Source organism: Taeniopygia guttata, chromosome 12 (genome assembly GCF_048771995.1).
Source record: "Taeniopygia guttata chromosome 12, bTaeGut7.mat, whole genome shotgun sequence".
Taxonomy (NCBI): Eukaryota; Metazoa; Chordata; class Aves; order Passeriformes; family Estrildidae; genus Taeniopygia; species Taeniopygia guttata.
The window spans coordinates 12,327,747-12,348,316 of record NC_133037.1 but is presented as its reverse complement, the minus strand read 5'-3'; the positions used below and the strand labels follow the sequence as shown (position 1 = coordinate 12,348,316).

General features: G+C 37.2%; 1 protein-coding gene across 1 annotated transcript in view; it reads right to left on the bottom strand.

The window, feature by feature from the left end:
• Positions 1-5,184: 5,184 nt before the first annotated feature.
• Positions 5,185-20,570, bottom strand: part of ARHGEF3 (Rho guanine nucleotide exchange factor 3) — a 103,072-nt gene continuing 87,686 nt past the window's right edge. Inside the window, 9 exon segments of the mRNA XM_030283095.4 lie at positions 5,185-7,371; positions 8,317-8,503; positions 9,488-9,658; positions 9,826-10,083; positions 11,415-11,491; positions 11,593-11,689; positions 11,982-12,044; positions 13,939-14,109; positions 18,621-18,728. Of these exon segments, the coding sequence (XP_030138955.4) occupies positions 7,043-7,371; positions 8,317-8,503; positions 9,488-9,658; positions 9,826-10,083; positions 11,415-11,491; positions 11,593-11,689; positions 11,982-12,044; positions 13,939-14,109; positions 18,621-18,728 (1,461 nt within the window). The 3' untranslated portion in view covers positions 5,185-7,042.

The following is a 20,570-nucleotide window of genomic DNA, read 5'->3' as shown; positions in this document are numbered from 1 at the left end:
TAACCATTCTTGCAGTGCCTAGGAAATGCAAATACCAGATTTTAGTTTTACAAGTAACCAGTGTGATAAATGAATATGATTCGTGCTAACAATTGTAACTATGTTGGTATTTTATAAAATATTTGTTAAAAAATAATAGAGGAAAAGGATATGTAATTAGTGTCACGAAACAGATGTTCTCAGATGTTCATGAGAGAATAGGATGCAGGACGTAGTTTGAGATAAGTAAACTCCCAAAACTGAATAGGCCTCGGGATAATTAAAGAATCAGCCTTGAAATGGACAAAATTGGGATGATTCCAGGTGTCTATGAAATAATAACTCTTCTTTTTGGAATATAATGCTGGCTTCTATAACACAAGTCTTGGGGCACATGTGCAACCTGTGGGGCTGTTCAAAGGAAAGTGAAGATGAGGAGCAGCTTTCACCAGAAGTGACCACCGAAAAGCCAAGACCACCCCTTAGGAACTAGTGGAGCATGTGCTATGTAGTATAGTGATGTGGATTTCAAGAATCGAAAATAGGAGGAGATTTACAGAAAATATTGATGAATATGTATTAGCATACAGTATATAAGTTGTGCTTGGATTCCTTTGTTTCTTGTGCAGGAGGCAGGGTGAGAAAAACCCTCCCCATACCCTGATCGATCGGTTTTGCTTATGCTTTATCCAAACCACCGCCAAATTTCTTTTTGTATCTGCTTGATTATATTTGATTGTATTATTTTATATAAAATTGTTGCTAAGTTCTAATTTTGTGGTTTATTATATTAGGCAAAACATTAGAAGCCTATAATTTGTTTTCTTTGTTAAAAGTGTACTAGTGCTGTAGTTGTTGAACAGATGCATATGTTCATTAGCTACTTAGACCAATTACCTTCAATCCCCATAACTGTAGCTATTCATATGTCACCTTGAAAGCAGACACTGACCTTAAATATATGAAGTTTTCATGCTTGCAGGGTGTGCAATGAACAGGTAATTTAATCTGGCCCTTTTATTAAACCTCTTTTTAGATAAGCTGTAGATCCAAAAATATAAATAACCTATCAGCTCACAAATGGCCTGGTGCTAGTGGTAGCCTCCAGGGTATTAAAAGACAAACTAATAATTATTAGACCCAGTGAGTTTAAACAGGGTAATTAGTATCTGTAACTATAATTTACATAAATTACAGAAACATAACACCCAGTATTTATCTAACTGCAGAAACATAATGTTCTATTATCTAGAGGTAATAAATGCCACAAATGCAGTGTTCATCCTATAGATAAATTAGGACTGTCTCTGAGAATCTGATGTCCTGCCTCTCTGTGAGGATTCAGTGCTGGTGAAGAGAATATTACAGATGTGTTGATTCATCATTGAAGTAATTTAGCTGTGTTTTACATTGTTTAAATAGAATTTCCATATACAAGAAAAAAGAATGGAAATACCAATCTGGTCTAATTTAAGGCTGTGTTATATATCTCCAAGATTCCATTACACATCTCCAAATATGTAAAATTGCTTTATCAATTCTGAATTGGCAGAGCTGTTAAAATCACTTTCAGACTCCTCATGTCTTCAGTACACAAGCAGTTCAGTTGGTTGGTGTTTGGATCACAGAGTCTCTGAAGTCTTGCTTATTTACAAGCAGCACACAAAGTTTTCCTCATCACTTTAACAAGATATGTCTTTGCAGTTGTACAGAATTATTTTTCTGTATTAATTAACCTAAGTCTGACAGAGATCATCACAAAAATTACTCAGTGCTAATTGACAAATGCTCCAGCAATTCCAGATCACTCCACCACAATGTGCATCTTAAATCCCAGTAGATATCAAACAGGTGCAAAGAATCCCAGTTCACAAACCAGCAAAGAACCACCATAGGAAGAGGTTACTTAAATACTCGGAAGTGAAAAAAGCGGTTATAAAATCTGTCACCTTATTCCCTCTCTAGTTTCTGGTTTCTGTGGTTTTTGGTACTTGCCAAGCATTCGACCATGACTCCAGGGCTTGCACCAAGTGGTTTTCCACCTGTGAAATACAAAGTTGTCTTTTGTGTCAGGTAAATAAAGGCAACCTGAGCAATTGTAATTGTGAACTGTGTGGAACGTGGCCATGGGACAGTTATGAGTTCTAATAAACAACTGAGGAAAGCATAGAAGAAGGCTTTTGAACCAATCTTTTGTTTGCAAATAACAATTATAAGTCTTAAGCTGTTTTGTAATAAGAGTATTTGAATTATAATTTTAGAATGTTGCTTAGTATTAAGGATTTTAAACTGTAGCTTTAGAATGTAGAAAAGATTTAAACAGAAGAGGGAAGTGAACCTATCCCAAGCTCCTGGAAAAGGAAGATGGACATCAATGTTGCTGATTAATGATTTCGAAAGGGAAAGATGGACATCACTACCATAGATTAATGGTCCTAGAAAATAGAAGCTGGATCCCATCATCTGGACACACATCCTGGGATGTACATCCTAGGATAATGAAACATGGAATTGATCACAATAGAGTATAAAAATCAGAAAGGAAGCAGACATAACCATAATGGATTTACAATCCTAAAGTAAAGAACTGTGACGTCAGAAGGTAGAAATAGAAACTGCTGACAGCGTGCATAAAAAGGGGAAATAGAAACTGCTGGGGAAAGCTTATGAATATGCATTAATATGATCACTAAATACCAGCAAGCCCAACTGGTGTGCAGAGGGGAAAACCCCCACCACTGTCTTTGCTCATACGTTACCATATTAATTAATAAATTGAATTGCTGCTCGATATATTGGCTGAGTCAAGCTTCTCATTTCTAACACACCCCAGTACAAAGATCCCTTTGATTCTGAAATCAGAGGATTTTAACACATTAGTAATACAGATTTATATCAGATTAAGAGCCACAAAGAAGGCCAGAAGGGAGAGTTGCATGCTCAAGGAGCAAACTTGGGTGCTTCCTCCAGACATTACTTCAGTATCCCTTTATGAATGCAAGTTTAAGAATTTGAAAACTAAAATAGAAATTTGAAATTAATCAATCTGAGTATATTGTTACAATTTAAATAACCACAAATTACTATTTTACTTTCCCTTACGACTGTAATGATGCAAAACATATCTCATTTCTTCAAAAGCTTAAAAGCTAATTTTGTGCCAACTGAATTTCAGGTTCCAGGAGATCAGGGATAGAAGAACTGTATAATTAATCTTTCTTCCTAAACCACACAAAGAGAAGAATCTTTGGAAAACTCAGAAACAAAACCTAATTTACACACTTGGAAAGAGCTTTAGTATCATTTACCAGCTATGAAGAAAATATGCCTATGATATTAAAAGGTGAGGCAAAATGGAGCAGTAGTTGACCTGGCTCTTTAAAACCAGGAATAAATTTCCTGAATTTAAAATTTGCAGTAATCAAATCAGCTGTGAAACAACATTATTTCCATGAGATGGCAGCACCAACCTGTAGAACACATTACAGTATTTTAAAATCAGTATTCATTAATAAGAATTAAATATGGAAGAGCTGCCCATTCTGGATCTGAAACCCCCCTTTAAAAGGAAACAAATCATCTTCCATGTATGTGGAACTTGGTTTCAGACTCTGTTAGATCCTGGGAATCAAGATTTTTCCAAGTTCCAGGCAGTGTCACCATAAAACTTCATTCTTATCAGAATGTGCAATCCATTAAACTGACAGTTCTGATACAGTTTTCAAATTCTGGAAATTCTGTGAAACTTCAAGAGACCTGGTTCCTACTGTCACAGAAGCATTCCAAAGGCAGAGGTCCTGGTTCAGTGGGTCATACAAAATAGGAGAAATACTTTTTGTACCCTGCAATTTTGGCCCTATCCTTACCCAAATTCAAGCAACTGTTCTTGGAACTGAGCTTCATAGATCTCAAACTTATTGTTCCTGGTGGCTCATTACAGACCCTCGTGCTCCTGTTGGCATCCCGGCTTTGTTCTTTTCAGTGCTGCAGACCAAATCTGGGGAAACAAAGGCCACAGACAGTTCAATTTTGTGTTGTAGTCTCAGAGGACCCACATAGTTCAGAGTCCCATGGCCATTCTCTTTGCTTACCTTTCTTTCTCAGTCAAGACAATTTCTGCTTTTACCTTTATTGCTTCTGGTCCATCAGGTCTTTCATAAGATACAGCTACCCTGATTCTCCTCATCAGGAGCAGAAGAGGAAACAGATTTGCCACAAAGGGATGGCTCTGCCCTCTCAGACCACTGACGTGCTGCTCATGAAAGCAGGACAGCTTGTCGCTCACCCTTTTCCTTGAGTGTGAGATCCAGAGTGCTTGTGCATCAGGTTTACAGGAGTGTCTGTATCCCACTCCTCATTTTGCCATCTCCTCGTGGTGATCCTGGAAGCACTTGACACCTCAGGCTTTTCACTGACTGCCTCTTGCCTCTTCACTGCTGCAACCTCTCAGACTCCCCTCCAGACACCAGAATTACTAACTGTGACAAGCACTTGAACATATTTATGTATGATTCTTCCTCTTTACTTCACACTCATAATTTTACGTTTTACCCATCCTTTTTGGCACATTTTATTGTCCAAGCCCAGCCCTCCACCACCATCCTCCTGCCCCAATCAAAAGTCATCCTTTCAAAAACAGTGGCATTTTAAAAGTGCTAGAACTAAAACCATCTTACCAAATCTAGCATGATATCAGTAATCTTAAACTGGAAATCTTAATCCTTAGGATGATTTGAAGAGAAAAACCCAACATCATTAGGATTTGTTAGATCAATCAGTAGCTAAGTGCATGTCGACTACAAAGCACAACCAAAACACTTCAATTCCAGAATTCTGAACAGTGAGTAGGTGACTAAATTATACTAAACAAACTATTTCCTGGCTGGCTGGAATACCCTAAAATTAATAATTTCAGTTCCAACCCACAAGGAATTATGAGAAAGTGATGACAGGACAGTAAATTTTTGTTCCACCTACTTACTAAATTAATTATGCCATACAGAACCTTGGGGAATGTGGTGAATTGAGTCCAGTGACCTGTTTCTGTTACCATTGTGCATTTAGCAAATTAGATCCAAATATGTACCACTTTATAAGAAACAAAATACAACCTTTGGTCACTTACATTAAAGCCTCACTGAATGGACCACTGAAATCTTTTTGTAGTCTTCTTCCACAACCAACCAAACCAAAAAAAAAATCAAAATGGTTAAATGTAATTTATTTGAAATGCTTCCAGAAAAGTTTAAGGCAATTATTAAAAAAAAAAAGGCAATACACACATTCATTCTTTCTTCTGTATCTGAACATTTTACATGCTTTTTGCTCTTTTTCAACATTTTTGCTTAACAACTTCCCTATGCCTTTTCTTTTGCAGATTTTTCCTTTCAACTTCACTCATTCAGCTCTAAAAATGAAGCAGTTGAAATAAATTACAAAGCCTGAAACAAAAAAGAAAATTGATTTTTTTGAAAAACTATAAATACAGAAATAAGTTCTATAGGGTAAAAATGCCATTTTTTAAAAAATAAAAATACCTTGTTTTATATTGTTTATCATCTTGTCACACTGATTTCTGTAATGCACCTCAGCATATATATATGTAAGATAACTAGTAAATTTTATGTAAACTTGTAGAACACAAGAAAATATTTTTGGCAACAACTAAGCAGTTTTTCTACTTCTGTTGTTACAAGTACTTTGCACAGGTTATCTTGTGTAATACCAAGAATCATTTAAAATTTGTAATATATCATTTTCATAGCTTGCCATACAGCACTGGCATTATTTCTTACAGTAAGAAATAAAATACTACCCAGGGATTCCTGAAAAAATACCAGGATGATCACTACATGTTTTAGACTGCATTTAAGTGACTGATATGCTTCTCATCATAATGAGTAGGTTAAATCAGCCACCAGAAAACACAGTAACATTTCCAATTACAGTACAAAATTAAATACAACAAAAACTTTTAAAACAAAACTTGAGGGAAGTAAAAAGGATGTAATACATCCTAAAGGACAAAAAAATTCCCTTTTTGTTTAAACTCTCTCTACATAATCCCACAGGGTATATATGTAGAGCACCATATGTATAAAATCATCACTTAGTTTTAAAAACCAACTACATATAATTGTAAACAGACATTTACAGAAAATTAAATGTTTTAACATTAGTGGTGCTTAAAACCAACAGTGGAGGTCAGTGGAGTGCAAAATGCTGAAGAGGGCCTATTCACAAGCAAAAGCTCCTTTCCCTTCTTATTCTGTTTGGGATAATTTATATATGGCACTGAAAGCAAATTAGCAGATTATTTACAAACATCCAGTATTCTCAGCATTTCATTTAAGTCAGTGCTGGCTGTAAAGGTCTGGTTGTGTTTTTTCCAGTTGATTATTTTTAGCATTACATTCTTTGAAAAATAAACCATCTTACTATGTTGACCATTTGAAATGTCCAGATTTTAGTACGTTTGGCTGCTGGATCTTAGGACAATGTTTCATTTTGAAAAATAAATCCCTTAAGAGTCCCTGGTTCTATGGCCCCTTGTTTATAGTTCTTGCTAACAGGACTTTGGATAGCTTATTGCAAGATAGTTTTCTTTTTTGTTCCAAGAAACTACTTTTTATTTCCATACCTTTAAGAAAATTTATTATCTTGATATCCATTCTGAAATTCCATATTAAGTCCACATCTTCAGCTGCCCCTTTAAAGGGCAAATAAAGTACTTAAAAATTAGGGAAAGGTGATTATGTAATGCATACATAAACAGTAGTTTAGAGGTTCTGTTTACAGCAGGACATTGAGAATAACTGGTCAAGTACCTCTTTCATCCACCTTAGGTGTTTATGGAATATAATCACAGGACATGAGTTGCAAGAGATTCCAGCTTATACAGATGGGCAGTTACAGTACGACACTCACAGGTACAAATACAAGAACTGCATTGACATTGTCACAAAAAATATTCTAAAAGTGCTTCTCCAAATGGTTCCATGTATGGAATGCAAATACTGTACAGGTAAGAGACAGATTTTCTTCCAGGAGCTCTAAGTTGTTGTCAAACATTGGTTTCTATTTGCTTTTGGCTCTCGCAAGAGTTCGTCTGCTCCATGCGCTCGCAGTCGGCGCTGAGCTCGCTGGTGTCCATGCTGCAGTCTGACTCGCAGTCCGACTGCTCCATCTGCTCCAGGGCCTCTCCTCTGCGGCCGTGGGGCGGCACAGGGATCCGTGCCTGCAGCCCGCCCGCCGGGCCGGCGCACGCAGCCTTCTCCTTGGCCTGCCGGATGCAGTTCAGCCACTGCTGCTTGTTGAAGGAGTCATTGGCTTGGAGAGAGTGAGTCTGGCTTTGGGATCCGTTTTTGAAGCTGACTCTAAAGAAGTTTTTGACTGAAAGAAACAATATATATCAAACCCCTGAATGCTTTGGCTGATTGGGTTTTTTAATCAAAGAGTATATATTAAGTAACAAAATCTGCACAATCTTTGCCTTAAGGTCAGACAAGACCATGTGAGACCAGAGTCTGGGTATCTCCTTGTTTCTGGGAGAAGACCACAGAACACCACAAGCACTTCTAGTAACTTCATATTGCTGGAGTAAATATTTTTGGTTCTGCCATGCATGAGCTATCCATTAAGGTGAACTGCCAAGATTAAGGCTTCTTCCACACTTTAATGCCTCTCCTCCTACTTCTCTGCAAAGTGAATTTCCATAACCTTCACTGAACGCAGCATCCTTGTGGCAGCCAAAGACTGCCTCATCTCTTCCTTTCACTTCACTAATACAGTGGATGCATACAAAAACCCCTTTAAGTTTTGACCAGATGAGATTTAAAGGACGCTTGTATTAGAAGAAGCAGCTTTATAATACACTTAACTGGAAGTATAAACATGAATAGCTGCAGTCTTGACCCTGAGTACTACAGTATCTGCAAGCTTAAAGAGTTATTGAATAGTAATCAGTGCCTCCAGTGTAAGGAAAGGCAAAACAGCTGAAGCTCAAGATTTCTTGCTTATAACTTTGCTTATAACTTTGCAAGGCAAAATTTGCAAAACTGTAAAACTTTGCAGTTTTGCCACTACAGTCTGTATATTCTCCCATTCTCAATTTGATAGAGGAGCAGGTGTGTGGAGAAATTCTATTATCAATATAGTGAGCTTTGAGGAAGAATTGAAAAGAAAGAACTTAGAAGGTAATAAACCAGTCTGAAACAAAATTCAACATGTTGGATGGAGATAACGTTAATTTTAGAGAGACTTTTCTGATGTCACATTGGCAGGTTCTTACAGCTATGATGACCCTACATGAGCAAAAAGAACAAGTTGCTGCCATACTTCTCTCGTTGTTGCTGAAGGCTCCGCGTAAGGACCCGCCCAGGCGCACCTCCCCGTCCTGCAGGTCCTCCAGCAGCAGCTCCCTGACGGGAATGGGCTGCCGGTACAGCTGGTAGCACAGCTGCTCATTGTGGGTCACTGCCCGAGTGATCACCAGCACCTCCTCAAAGAGGAAGACATGCAGTTTCTGTTAAAAGATTCATAGATAATAAAGCATTATTCCTTTCTTGAAACATCGTTGAACCAAATGGAGCAAATCAAGTTCATCAGAAAGATGAAAATGGCCAGTTTCTTCCTGGTAGTTTGGTGTTGAACTACTTGCCTGACCTCCACCAGGTGAACTAGGAAACAGCACCTGCTTCACCTTTCCCTCTCAGCTGTAATGCATAACCATGCATCCTTCCACTGTAATGCATAACCATGCTCCACAGGAGCAGGTCCAGAACTGAAAAAATGCACTGCTTTCTTTGTTGCTTTCTAAAACAGATTCTCCAAGTTTTATCTACTTCCATAAATGTCATAGTTCCATTAGTGTCAGTAAAGAAAAAAGATATTTTTTCATTGTTTGTCCATTCCAAAGTTCTATTTAACACTGAAGGGGGGGGGGGGCGGGGGAAGCTAGGAAAGACTGAGTTCTCTTCTAAAAAAATCTTTTTTTTCCCCTTTTTAACTGAAAGCTCAGTTTGTGAAACTTATCAATAGTGCAATGCCCCAGAGACTGGAATTCAAAGTACCAAATTCCTCTGGTCAATAAATTAACCTTGATCTCAACAAAGACTTAAGTAAAGTCTTTTGAATAACCTCAGCCTTTGACAAACTTAAAATTTGGTTGGTACATTTTGTGTGTTCTTTATAGACATTAATATCACGCCTCTGAGACCAGAAACTTGGGGGTTTTCCCTGTAAGTATTGAAATTTATCAGATTTACAATTTATCCAAGATATTGTTAGGCTCCGTAAGAGACAGAGATACATATAACCTTATTATCTCCCTATACAGATACTTAACTACTAACAAAAAACATTAGTGTTATATATAATAATTAGTATTTATCAACTTCCTATATATAAGAGAGTGATGTTTCTCTGTGTGTGCTCACAGCTCTTTTAGCTGTCGTGCAAAATGAAGATATCTTTTAAAGTTACTTATGACAAAATATTTATTCCTTACCACTCCCCTGTTGTTCTTCAGCTCCCCGTGACAACATACAGCACGTGAATTATCAATCAATGAATCCCTTTGGCCTTCTTCAAGATAAATAAGTCTCTCTTTGTAATACTGGCATTCAGATTCACCAGTCTTTATGTTGATTTCAGCCACAATGCCCTGAATTATATTTATCTGCAGAAACACAATGAAAACACATGAATTTTAATTACACATCCAATATTCAGCTGTTCATATAAATATTTGTGCTTTTTTATATTTTATGTATTTTCCCTTAATTCACTAATAAGCTAAAACTGCTATGATCTCCTTAAAAAACCTCAAACCCAACAGTAACTCACAGCTTCTTCCAGATGCTGTTGATCTGGATGATCATTTGGTGTGTGTCTTAAAATTTCTCTGAGCAGGAGTGGGTATTTGACCAAACGGCTTCGGGGGATGTCAAGGAAATTCCACAGGTCCAGCTTGCGGCTGAAGGGAGACTCCAAGCAGCGCTGCAGGAAATCCTGCACTCTGTGATCTTGTTTCTTGTGGTCCAGTAAAGCTTTGGCTGCTACTTGATTGCTGCAGTAGCTGTCATAGGAGTTCAGGCATGGCAGCTGAGGAAAGAATGAATTATTCTGTAGCTGAAATAAAGCACAATTTCCTGCGCTGAAAGGTTCAGGTGATTCAGGACATCAGAATTCCTGCTGAGACTCCTTTAGCTGGAGATTTATCCACAGTTTACTGATGTCACGTTTCCGACAAATATAACCTTTACAAAGGTCCTCAGACCACCTTGTTCAACATTTATGTAATTTAAAAGCACTTGCTCATCACTCAGATCCTACAGATCTCTGTTACTATTGTGAAGCGTTAAAAATATAAATTACTTAAGGCTGAGCACTTTTTAGTGCAGACAGCACTTGAACACAGAAGCCTGGCTTTAATTATGAATGAAAATAAAAGCAAAGGAGTGAGTACTCCCAAACCTGGACTTTTTCAGATCAGCAAATTTCTACAATCAAACTTTTATATTGCCCACATGAAACTTGACCAAACTAAGATGACAAAACTGTAAAAAAAGTAATTTGTCTGTTGATTAGAGCAATATGTACATTTACAAAACCTGCTTACAAATATCCAAAATCTTTTAAAAAAGGAAATTAGACTTGAATATATTTGAACCAAAAGAAGTTCACTGATGTTCAACACACAGCAGAAAATACATTTTTAATTACTTTATGCAAAGAAAACTGAGATTATTTTTTATTTTGGCATTTAAAAATTATTTTTCATTCACTATTTGCATTATATACATTATATAATGTTTCCCTTGTTGACCATAAACCACACTTTCACATATAGCTGCTAAATATCATTCCTTCATTCCTTTGAAATTTCAAGTCTATTTTTCCCTGCTAAATTTCATTACTTATATTTACTTAAAAGCATACTTCTCACATATCCAAAACAAGAAATAACTCTTTCTGATAACAATGAACAATCTTATCAACAAAACTAACAAGAGCTATTTTCAGTGTTTATGCTGTTGGATGCTAGTGAACATGAACTGATCTATTTTATCTTTTATGAGGCAGCAACATCTCTCTTGTATCCCTGTCTGACTTTACAAGGAAAGCAGAACAGAAACAGGGGCAGATTCTTAAAGGACCTACATAAGAAAAACTCTAATTTGACTCTTGATTTTTATTTAAAAGTATATTAAATAGTGCTCAACTCCTGAATAGCAAAAGCTTTTAAAACAATATCCCAGTCTAAATCTTTTAATGGAAAATCCCTGAAAAGAAAAAATATTCAATTGTGTCCCTAAATAGTTGCCTTACCTTTTAGAAGTATTTTAAGACTATCTTTTTGACACTTTATAGAAAGGAAATTGTCTGAGAAAAATGACATTGCATCTCAAAATTGGTTATAAACTCTGCCTTACCCAACCCACGAGGATGTGGCCAACATGATCTGTTGATCCATCAGGTTTCCTGACTTCTTGAAGTCGCCTAAGAAGATCTGAGAGTGAATAGGAAAAAATAAGAGAAACATCACTTTAATAAACCTGACTTTAAATCTATGTGCTATAATTATGCAGACAAAGACTATTTGAGTTTTACCTTCATGGAGAGGAATTAGAGAGTCCAGTGTTCCAAAAATTTGGTTCAACTCTTGCTCTGTCATTATGGAAAGCTTAAGCATTGGGTCATGATAAGCCTGAAAAGAAAAACAAGCATTTATTTGTTGGTTGCAAAATTCATTATAGAATTTAGCAGTTTCTGTAAGTAAGTTTCACAACCTTATATTAAACTATCAATTTCATATTAAAAAAAAAAAAGGCAGCACACTTAAGTGTTTCAGAAAGAATGGAAAGATTGAAATGTTTTTGGATTTTTTCCTCTTTTACTGTCTTAGCAATTATAAAAACCAAAGATTATTTTAAATGGGTTATGAACCAATTAGTACTCTTTGTTGTGGTTTGGGTTTTGGTTTTGGTTTTTAAACATACTTTTTTTGCCAACTTCAGATCTTCTATCAGGTCTTCTTCTCCCTGAGAAAGTTCAAAGATAGCCTGTAAAAACAGACACAAATATTAGAAAGTATCTTTATTTAATCTATGCTCCACTTCATGGGTTGATGTTATATTTTGAACAGCTGTCTTAACACCATGTAATAACATTTCTCTGCTAAATCTACAGAAATAAAGTAAGGCTTTATTCCATAACTACAGAATCAAGTGCATTGTTTTTTAAAACAGTTATACAAGAATGTTCATTAAAAGCTTATCTCAAATAGACAAAGAATTTATTTTTCCAAAGGGATATGTTCCCAGATGTAGGAAACTACCTTCGTTGTGGTGTTTTAACTTTGACTTAGCCACTTACACAATTGCTTGCTTAGGAGTTTGTTGTGTTCCATTTCAGCACATGCAGTGGCAGAAGTTACAGGGGATTCTATCAAGTAGGAGACAGATGTTACTAAAAGCATTTCATGGTACTGAGCACTTTTATTTTGGTACCAGTTCATTTTTTTGTTACAAAGGCTGAGCTGTAGATAACTGTTGGCTGATGTTAGTTACTCCTCTTAAAGCATATTTGAGACTTTGAAGCTGGCAGATTAAAAATAACACCATCCTAATTAACTGGTTTATCAAACCCCTATTGTTATTAACTTATTGCATGATTTCCTCTTTAAACTGGGATACAGTAAGAGTTAAGGACATTTTGGGCTAGAATTCCTTGCTTTACAATAAAAGCTTTCAATCAATATGCTGTGCGAACAGTTTCTACAGTTTAATTTTCAGTAAGATGCCTTTGAAGTTCTCAATTACAAATTTATTTCCTATGTATGCCTGTACAAAATTTGCACAAGAAATGCTTGACACTACTGTTGTTTGATTTATGACTCAGTCCCTGAAGTATTCTCAGAGAGACTGTTACAAGCTTTGTTGATACTGCTAGAAATTTCTTCAGAAAATAAAAATACCTTGATTCTGAAGGAGCTCTGTGTTGACTATAATATGAACCATTTAGACTTTGTCTTGTCTATCACATTAAAACCCCTGGCACACTTCTTTCTAGCTTTGGAAGACACACCTTTTGATCAGTGTGTCATCTGTTTAGCACTGGAAACTTCCTCAAAGACAGTCTTTTCCAAAAGGGAAATGATGGTGCATGTTTGTGTGTCTGTATCACCTGATGAACACCTGTTCCTGGCACAGCACACTCACCTCCCATTACCAGAACAACAAAATGAAACACCAAAATATGAACCATGACTACAGAGAGTGTCAGACAGAACATGCACACACATGCAGCCAATCACAAGATATCTCAGTGACTTTGGGCTTGTTATGGGAATACAATGAGCTGGATTGAACAAAGAATACATTAATCTAATATAGCTTGAGTCATAAATACTAGAGATGGAATTCTGTTTCTAGTGGAGGTAGTGACACATTTTAATTGCAGGACATCTTCAAGTGCTACCCCGATGCCTGTGAGCAACTCTACGCTTTAAAGGCAACTTTTGAACATGAAATTTATGGTTAAAAAAATATACATATGTATTGTAAATGCAGGTGAACCCAATGGGAAGAAACGACGATGTCTGACTCAATTCAGAAGGCTGAATGATTTCTTTATTATAACTATGGCTAAAATACATTAATATGCTATATAAAAGGAAGATACTAAAACTACATACTACTTTATCTCTAACACAACTCGTGACGGTCTCTCAGAGTCCAGACACAGGTGGATTGGATTGGCCACCAGGCTCAAACAATCCTCACCAGAATTCAATCAAGCACTTACAATTCTAAACAATTCTCCAAACACATTTCACATAGGAAAATAAAGGAGCAGAAATAGAGATTGTTTTCCCTTTCATTTCTCTCTGTGCACCTCTATGAAAAATCCTGAGAGGGAAAGAATTGTGCTTGCCACACATATGTATATCTATACCTCTTGCCTCTTGATTTCCTTGGATGTAAGCATGTGATTGACACAGACATCGAAGGTCTCACTCCAGAGTTTGCTGTCTCTCCTCTTGGTGTTAGCAGGGGGCACATTGCGAGTCCACGGCCGCGGGCTGAACAGGTCGGGGCGACTCTCGCTGCGGAAACTGATGGAGCGCTGGGAAGAGACAGTGGGGTTTATGTACAATCTGCTCTGGTCCTAAACTTCAATACAGCCAATTTCAATCTTAAGAGAGACTTGAGAGTTCCAATTGCCTGTAAACTCTTACAAGTATTTCAGGCTAGGAATCGATACATTATGCTCTTACTATTCTATTTTGAAAAGGTTTCCTTTTCGCTCCATTAAAATTAAGAGGCTTTTTTTGAGGTCATACCTCTGAAATGCTTAAGCTATCTCACATAGTTGAAATACTCTACATTTTTACTGTTATTTAAAACCTGCCTTACATAACAAAATCATCTTTCAATTGCCTGGGGTAAGAATATCTAAAACAAAATAAATTCTCTCAATTTCCAGGTTGAAAGCAGCATATACAAAGGACAATATTTTAAATTCTTCTCTTAAGATAAGAGCCCATGAAATGCAAACAGAACCTATAAATACTATGTTTTTACCACAGCATAAAACATTATGTAAATAAAAAACTGTCCTTTAACAGAAACCATTCTGAGTTCTACTTGGAATTGACAAAGACCTTAACAATAAGTAACAATCAACACACACACCCCACTTCCAAAACTTTTTAAGTCAGGTGCTATTCTTCCTTCAAGAGTTAAGAAGATACAGAAACACATGTGAAATTACATGCTTAATTTACATTTGCTATAATGGGGAATCATGGGGCAAACTCAAATTAGGCAGTATTTTGGGAAAAGTGACCTTCACATGCACTGACAGAATGTTCCTTCCTGCTGCAGGAAAACACTCCATACAATAATCCACAGCCCTAAATTGTCCTCATTGGGCAGAAGGGGCACAATGAGTCTAAAAGACTCAAAAATGAAACCAAATTCCCCAAAATCCTGCATGCTTGTTTGTTTAGCACCCTTGCTACCCATACACAATGAGTATATATTTAATTGATTTCTGTCACGCATCAGCCATTTAACCATCAACCACACAAAGTGTACCTTGCTTAATAAGGGACACAGGACTGAGGTTATTTATTAGTGGAATGCAGCCCTAAACTGAAGTTCTACCAAAAAATTCTAAAAACAAGTTTGAAGATACTCTGATGCTATTTTTGCTTTGTACTTGTCAAGAAGGAAAAATTTAAAATCTATTCATGTGATAGAATCCCATGAAAAAATTCAAGAATGTCAAAAGAGCATTTCTACATCTCCAGTCTTTAAAAAATATTTTCCTATAAGGAAGATTCTGGCTTCCTTAAAAAACATGTCCCACACACTGTTTAAAAAATTATGACCTTGTGGGATGATTAAAATTTTCATATAATTCCAGAAACTAAAGGAGCTAGGGAAAAATCCATCCACAGACCCTCATGTTGTTTGCTATATTTCTCTGGCAACAGACTTTCCTGGTTGTTGTAAGACTGTTTCTTGAAGGGTTTATGTGTTACCAATGTTAATCAATGCAATTAACAACCCTTAATTAGAGCTGCAGTAAAGCAAACAACCTTATGTAGTGGGCAAAGGTGACTACTAATCAGAGCTGTGGCATTCAGACCTGATATTAAAAACAATTTTCTTCTTGAGGATTTTTAGAAATTTTTGGTGTCCTAAGACAGAAGAAAGCAATTTGGACCCCCTACTTAAATTCAAGACACAGTGATTAAAAAGGAAGTTGCAGAGGAAGCCAGCCAGACTTCAATTTCTTTCTTCAGCATCAGCTGGAGTTCTTTTTCTGACCCTATTTTCTGTTTAAGCCAAACAGCACAGCTGTGAATAAGACCAGGCAGATCATCACAATCATTAGTGTAGCTTGATGGAGACTGGAAATGCAGCTATGAAATAAACTGGCTTCCCAGGTGGATTAACAAGTAAGAATCCCTGCTTGGCATTAGGGATCCTGCAGCTGCACAGACAGAGTGCAGCTGGCAGAGATGAAACTAACAGCATTTTATTAGTCAGCTGTGATGCACTGTCCTACATGACAGGAACAGAATGACTACAAATACTCAATAACAAAAACAAACAAACCAAACAAAAAACCAAAAAGAAGGCGAGAAAGAAAACCTGAAAGACTTAAAGTATTTTATACTTGGAATCCTTATAAAAAAAGTATTGAAAATAAGTGGAAAATTGGAATGAAGTGAAGTATACACAAAAAAAATCAAATATTTCTGTAATCAATACAACATGCAAAACATAAAAAGTAGGTAAGAACATATCTTAAAAGAAACTACACAAACCCCAGGTAGAAATTTTTCTCCTCATGCTGCATGCTGGAAGTCCATTAATGTCAAGTGGAAGTCACATGTACAGAGGTAAGGAAAATTATACACAATAAGTTTTTTTTCCTCTTGCATGTATCTTCCATTTAGAAGACGATCTAAGAAGGTTTGTTTGAAATGCCATAAAGGAATCTCAGAATTCCTTTATGAGGAAAAATGTGCTTCTAACTCATTTTACTGATGCTGTTGGAGTGTCTTTTTAGATGGATGTTCTGTTGACCTTGTTTTGTTTTCTTCCACGGGAAGAAGTTGTTTGTTCTGCATGTTGTGGTGATTACAGTAGTTTTCTCCATTTTACAGACACAACATCTAGCAGCAATGCAAGAAGAAACATGAGCTTTGATTGAAATAACAATGAAGATATATAAAAGTTCACTCAGTAAGAAAAATCAACTTTTTTTTTTTTTTTTTACAGAAGATCACATGATGAAAAGAAACCTATACTGTTCTCAAGACACAGTGACAGCTATGTCAAAACATAACAAAGTGAAATAGCAATATGTACATCCCAGAATGTTTCTAAGTAATTCCAAGTGGGACACCTGAGCACAAGGTCAGTCTTTTTTGTCCCTGCTCTATAGCTATTGAGAAAACCAGATAAGAAGCCAATTTACAGCTGGGACATCACTAGCAGGATCTAGAAAACATAGAAGCTGATTTCTCATCACAGCTCATTGAAGCACATAGAGGGGATTAAACATCACTGTTTCATCTGCTAATTAAATATATTCTTATGGGCAGTATGAACAGAGCAAAACAGAAACGCCTGCAACAGTAGGACTTGCAACAAAGCTGTTATTTTCCCTCCCATTGTTGACAAAATTTATCCTGAAACACATTAATATAGTTGTCATTTTAGGAAGTTGCTACTGCATACATGAAAGGATAGCTGTTTTGGTTAGTCTGAAACAACTTTATTAAATCAAATATTGTTCTGGGCACTGCATTGTGCAGTCCCAGAGGCTTTCACTGCAGAACAATAGCACAGGTACCTAAACGAGGCCAACAGCTGCCTAAGGCTGTGGAAAGGGAAGCACCCCACTCAGCAGCAGTTTGGCCAAAAATGAAATCCTTTTCCACATTCCTCACAACTGGAACTGATGTAGCCCTTCCTGAGCTGGGCCAGTTTCCCCTGCAGGCAGACTGCAGGAGATTCACAGAGCCCAGGGGATACAGGAGCTCTGCTCGAGTCACGCAGACCTCACCTGCACCGAGCCTGGCGGGGTGCAGACATTTGGCTGATCCTCCAACCCTGTGCAGAAATCTGCACTTTCAACATCACAGGAACCAAAGACAGGAAAACCAATGTCACAAAACACTGTGATATCAATTTCTGAGTAATTACAACTACAGAAGAATGATGTTCTTCCCCATGACTTTTTATTTCTCAAAAGACTCTGAAGTTTTATTTCTTTCCCCCTTAACAGGTAACTTCAGTAAAGCTCTAATTTAGGTAATTTTGACTAAGGAACATTTCTAACACTTCAAATTACTTTTACAGTTCCTCTCAAAGAAATTAAGCTTGTTATGTCATTTTCTTAAGATCTTTGACATGCCTTCTTACATAAACTATTTTAAAGAGGAAACTGTGGCTTTCTGGACCAGACCCAGAGCAGTGCTGCAGCTCCCAGCTGACACTGCCATTACTTTGCTATCTCTAGGTCTGAAGGCACAAATGCTTTATAAATTGAAGTTCCATTAGTCTTCAAGTATGTACAATATTATATTCTTAATTTGTTACATAGAAACTGCATTTAAATTGTTAGCCCTTTATTAATTTTCATCATCACTTTCGGAAACTGCCTTGGAAAGTTCCGATTATTCACTAACTCTTGTTTAGCTAAGGTCAAAGTTCACTCTACAGGAGGAAATTCAGCAGTCCTACCTGACCAACTACACCAAAAATAACATTTTCAAAGAAACCAACCAACATTAAGCGAAAGCATTATGGAATATTCTCTTCATCAAATTTAAAAAGCAACTATTTTTATATGCTACAGGTGCAATAGTTTTCCTCCTGGTAAGCAAAAAACATTAAACAGACAAGTGGTTTTTTTTGAGGTGAGAGTTGAGAGTTTTAAGCTGAGTGAAGTGGTTTTTTTGAGGTGAGAGTTGGGTTTGAAGCTGAGTGACCTTGTGGTGACAAGGTGCCTCAGGCTGTTTGGCACACTGCAGCGCTGGGTGTCCTGTGCATCCCTGCTGCAGGAAGGCTGATGCTGCAGTGAGCAGGAGCAGCAGGAGCTGCTGCCCTTACCTGCAGAGTCTGGCTGAAGCGCTTCAGCGGAGTGGCTCGCACAGGGGGGATGAGGCTGGCCAGGGATGTGACTCTGGAAAGAGGCTTGACCCGTTTGTTGCTGGGCTCCTGCAGCACAGGGAGGAGGAGGGAAAGGAAAAAAAGTCAGGAGAGTGTGAGCATAATCAGGTAGAGATTGGTACCAGTTCTGCTGATTTTCCTAAGAAAGCATTTGTAGCAAGAGTGTTTGCAAACCTCTAATCCGTCATTAGGGCAGTAAATAAACAAAAGCAGTTTCAAATGCTGACAGTGACAGATTGCTCTTGGCTGGTACATACAGGTCCTGAGAACTGCTGGAAAATGTAATGGTGGAGAAACTGGCATGGCCAGGGACAGGAGAAGGGAGGTAAAGAAAGAAAATAATTTGATTATTTTTACTCATTCTTAGCAGAAAAATTTTCAGCAGTGCTCTGCAACTAATGCACATTATGATAATCTTTTCACTGAAAGGAATGCTTTCAAATAGATACAATTCCCTTTGTGCCTTTGCTTCTGGCACTGTCAGCATCTGACTCTATTCATTAAATATATTTTCTTCCAGAATATATAATGTAGACAGAAATCTTTAACTCTTATTGTCTCTGAATGTATGTTCTTATGAAAATACTCACATATACAAACACATTAATAACATGGTTACATATACCTATTTTTTGCATAAAATATAAAGGAAAATCAACAAAATCAACCACAAAGGACTCAATTCAATGTTGTCCTGCTCACATATTATATTTTAACAGCACAAAAGCACCTGAAATAGTGTATAATCAAAATAATATGCCAATGGTCCTGCAGATATTTATTAAAAAAACCCCACCAGAAATCATAATACAGAAAAAAGTGATTATAAATACCTAAAAATAGAACAGTTACCCTTGGCTTCCTAACCTTTATCTGACATTTAATGGATCTCGAACAGCACATGCAAAAGGCAACAGAAAAAGATCCAAACCTTCCAAGTGAAGTTAAAAACCCCATCCAACACCATATTTCAAGGACATCCTAATGCAGTTCATCTTTCTTTTTCAGCCATGCTTTTAAAGTTTATGTAGGTTTGCTATGCCTCCAATTGTCTGGACATAGCTTTAAGAAAATGAAGCATGCCTATTATCCTTTCCTTCAGAAACATAAATCCTTCTGGAAATAATGCAGATTTGTCATCCTCATCCTTCTTGATACCAAAAAAATAAACTCAGCAGCAATGATCACCATCTATATTACTGGCAAGAAAAAGTCTCTTCCATTAGTGCAGCAACAGAGGAAAGGTGAGAAGCAGCTACATATTTAATTTGCTTCTCAGCAGGTAGACCTGGAAATCCATAAAAGCCAGCTGAGATGAGCAACAAAGTGTTTAACCCTCTAGCAAAAATAATGTATTCCATCACACATGACACCTGGCATTAAAGAACTGTAGCAGTCTAAAGCTAGTTAAATCCTTATCGTCATCACCGCACTGTTATTCATAACCCTTCCTTTTCAGCAACCATGTCTTTGAGGCAGGTTTCAGAAGAAGCATTTTTTACGTCATTGCAGCACTCGCATACTTATTTTCTCACGTACTTCTCTCCAGCAGCAGCACCCCACCCCCTCCCCCACTCCCCAAAAACAGAGGAAAAAATCTTGGAGATTGCAGTGCAGTTCTTCTCAAACTGGTGGCACAAGCATGAGCTGTTTGTGGCTATTGTGATGCTGTGCCCAGAGCAGAGCCAGCTGGTCAGGAGGAGCTGCACTGCAGTGCAGGCAGTGCCAGCAGCTCTGCCTCAGCAGCACTCAGGCACCAGCACCCCAGCCCCACAGCAAAATCTGGACATGAACATTGTATGGACTTTCTAAGAGACAGGGAGAGGAGGATTAGGATTAATAGAAATTATTACTCTGTCTTTATGCTGTATCCCTTCTGGTATGCATTGC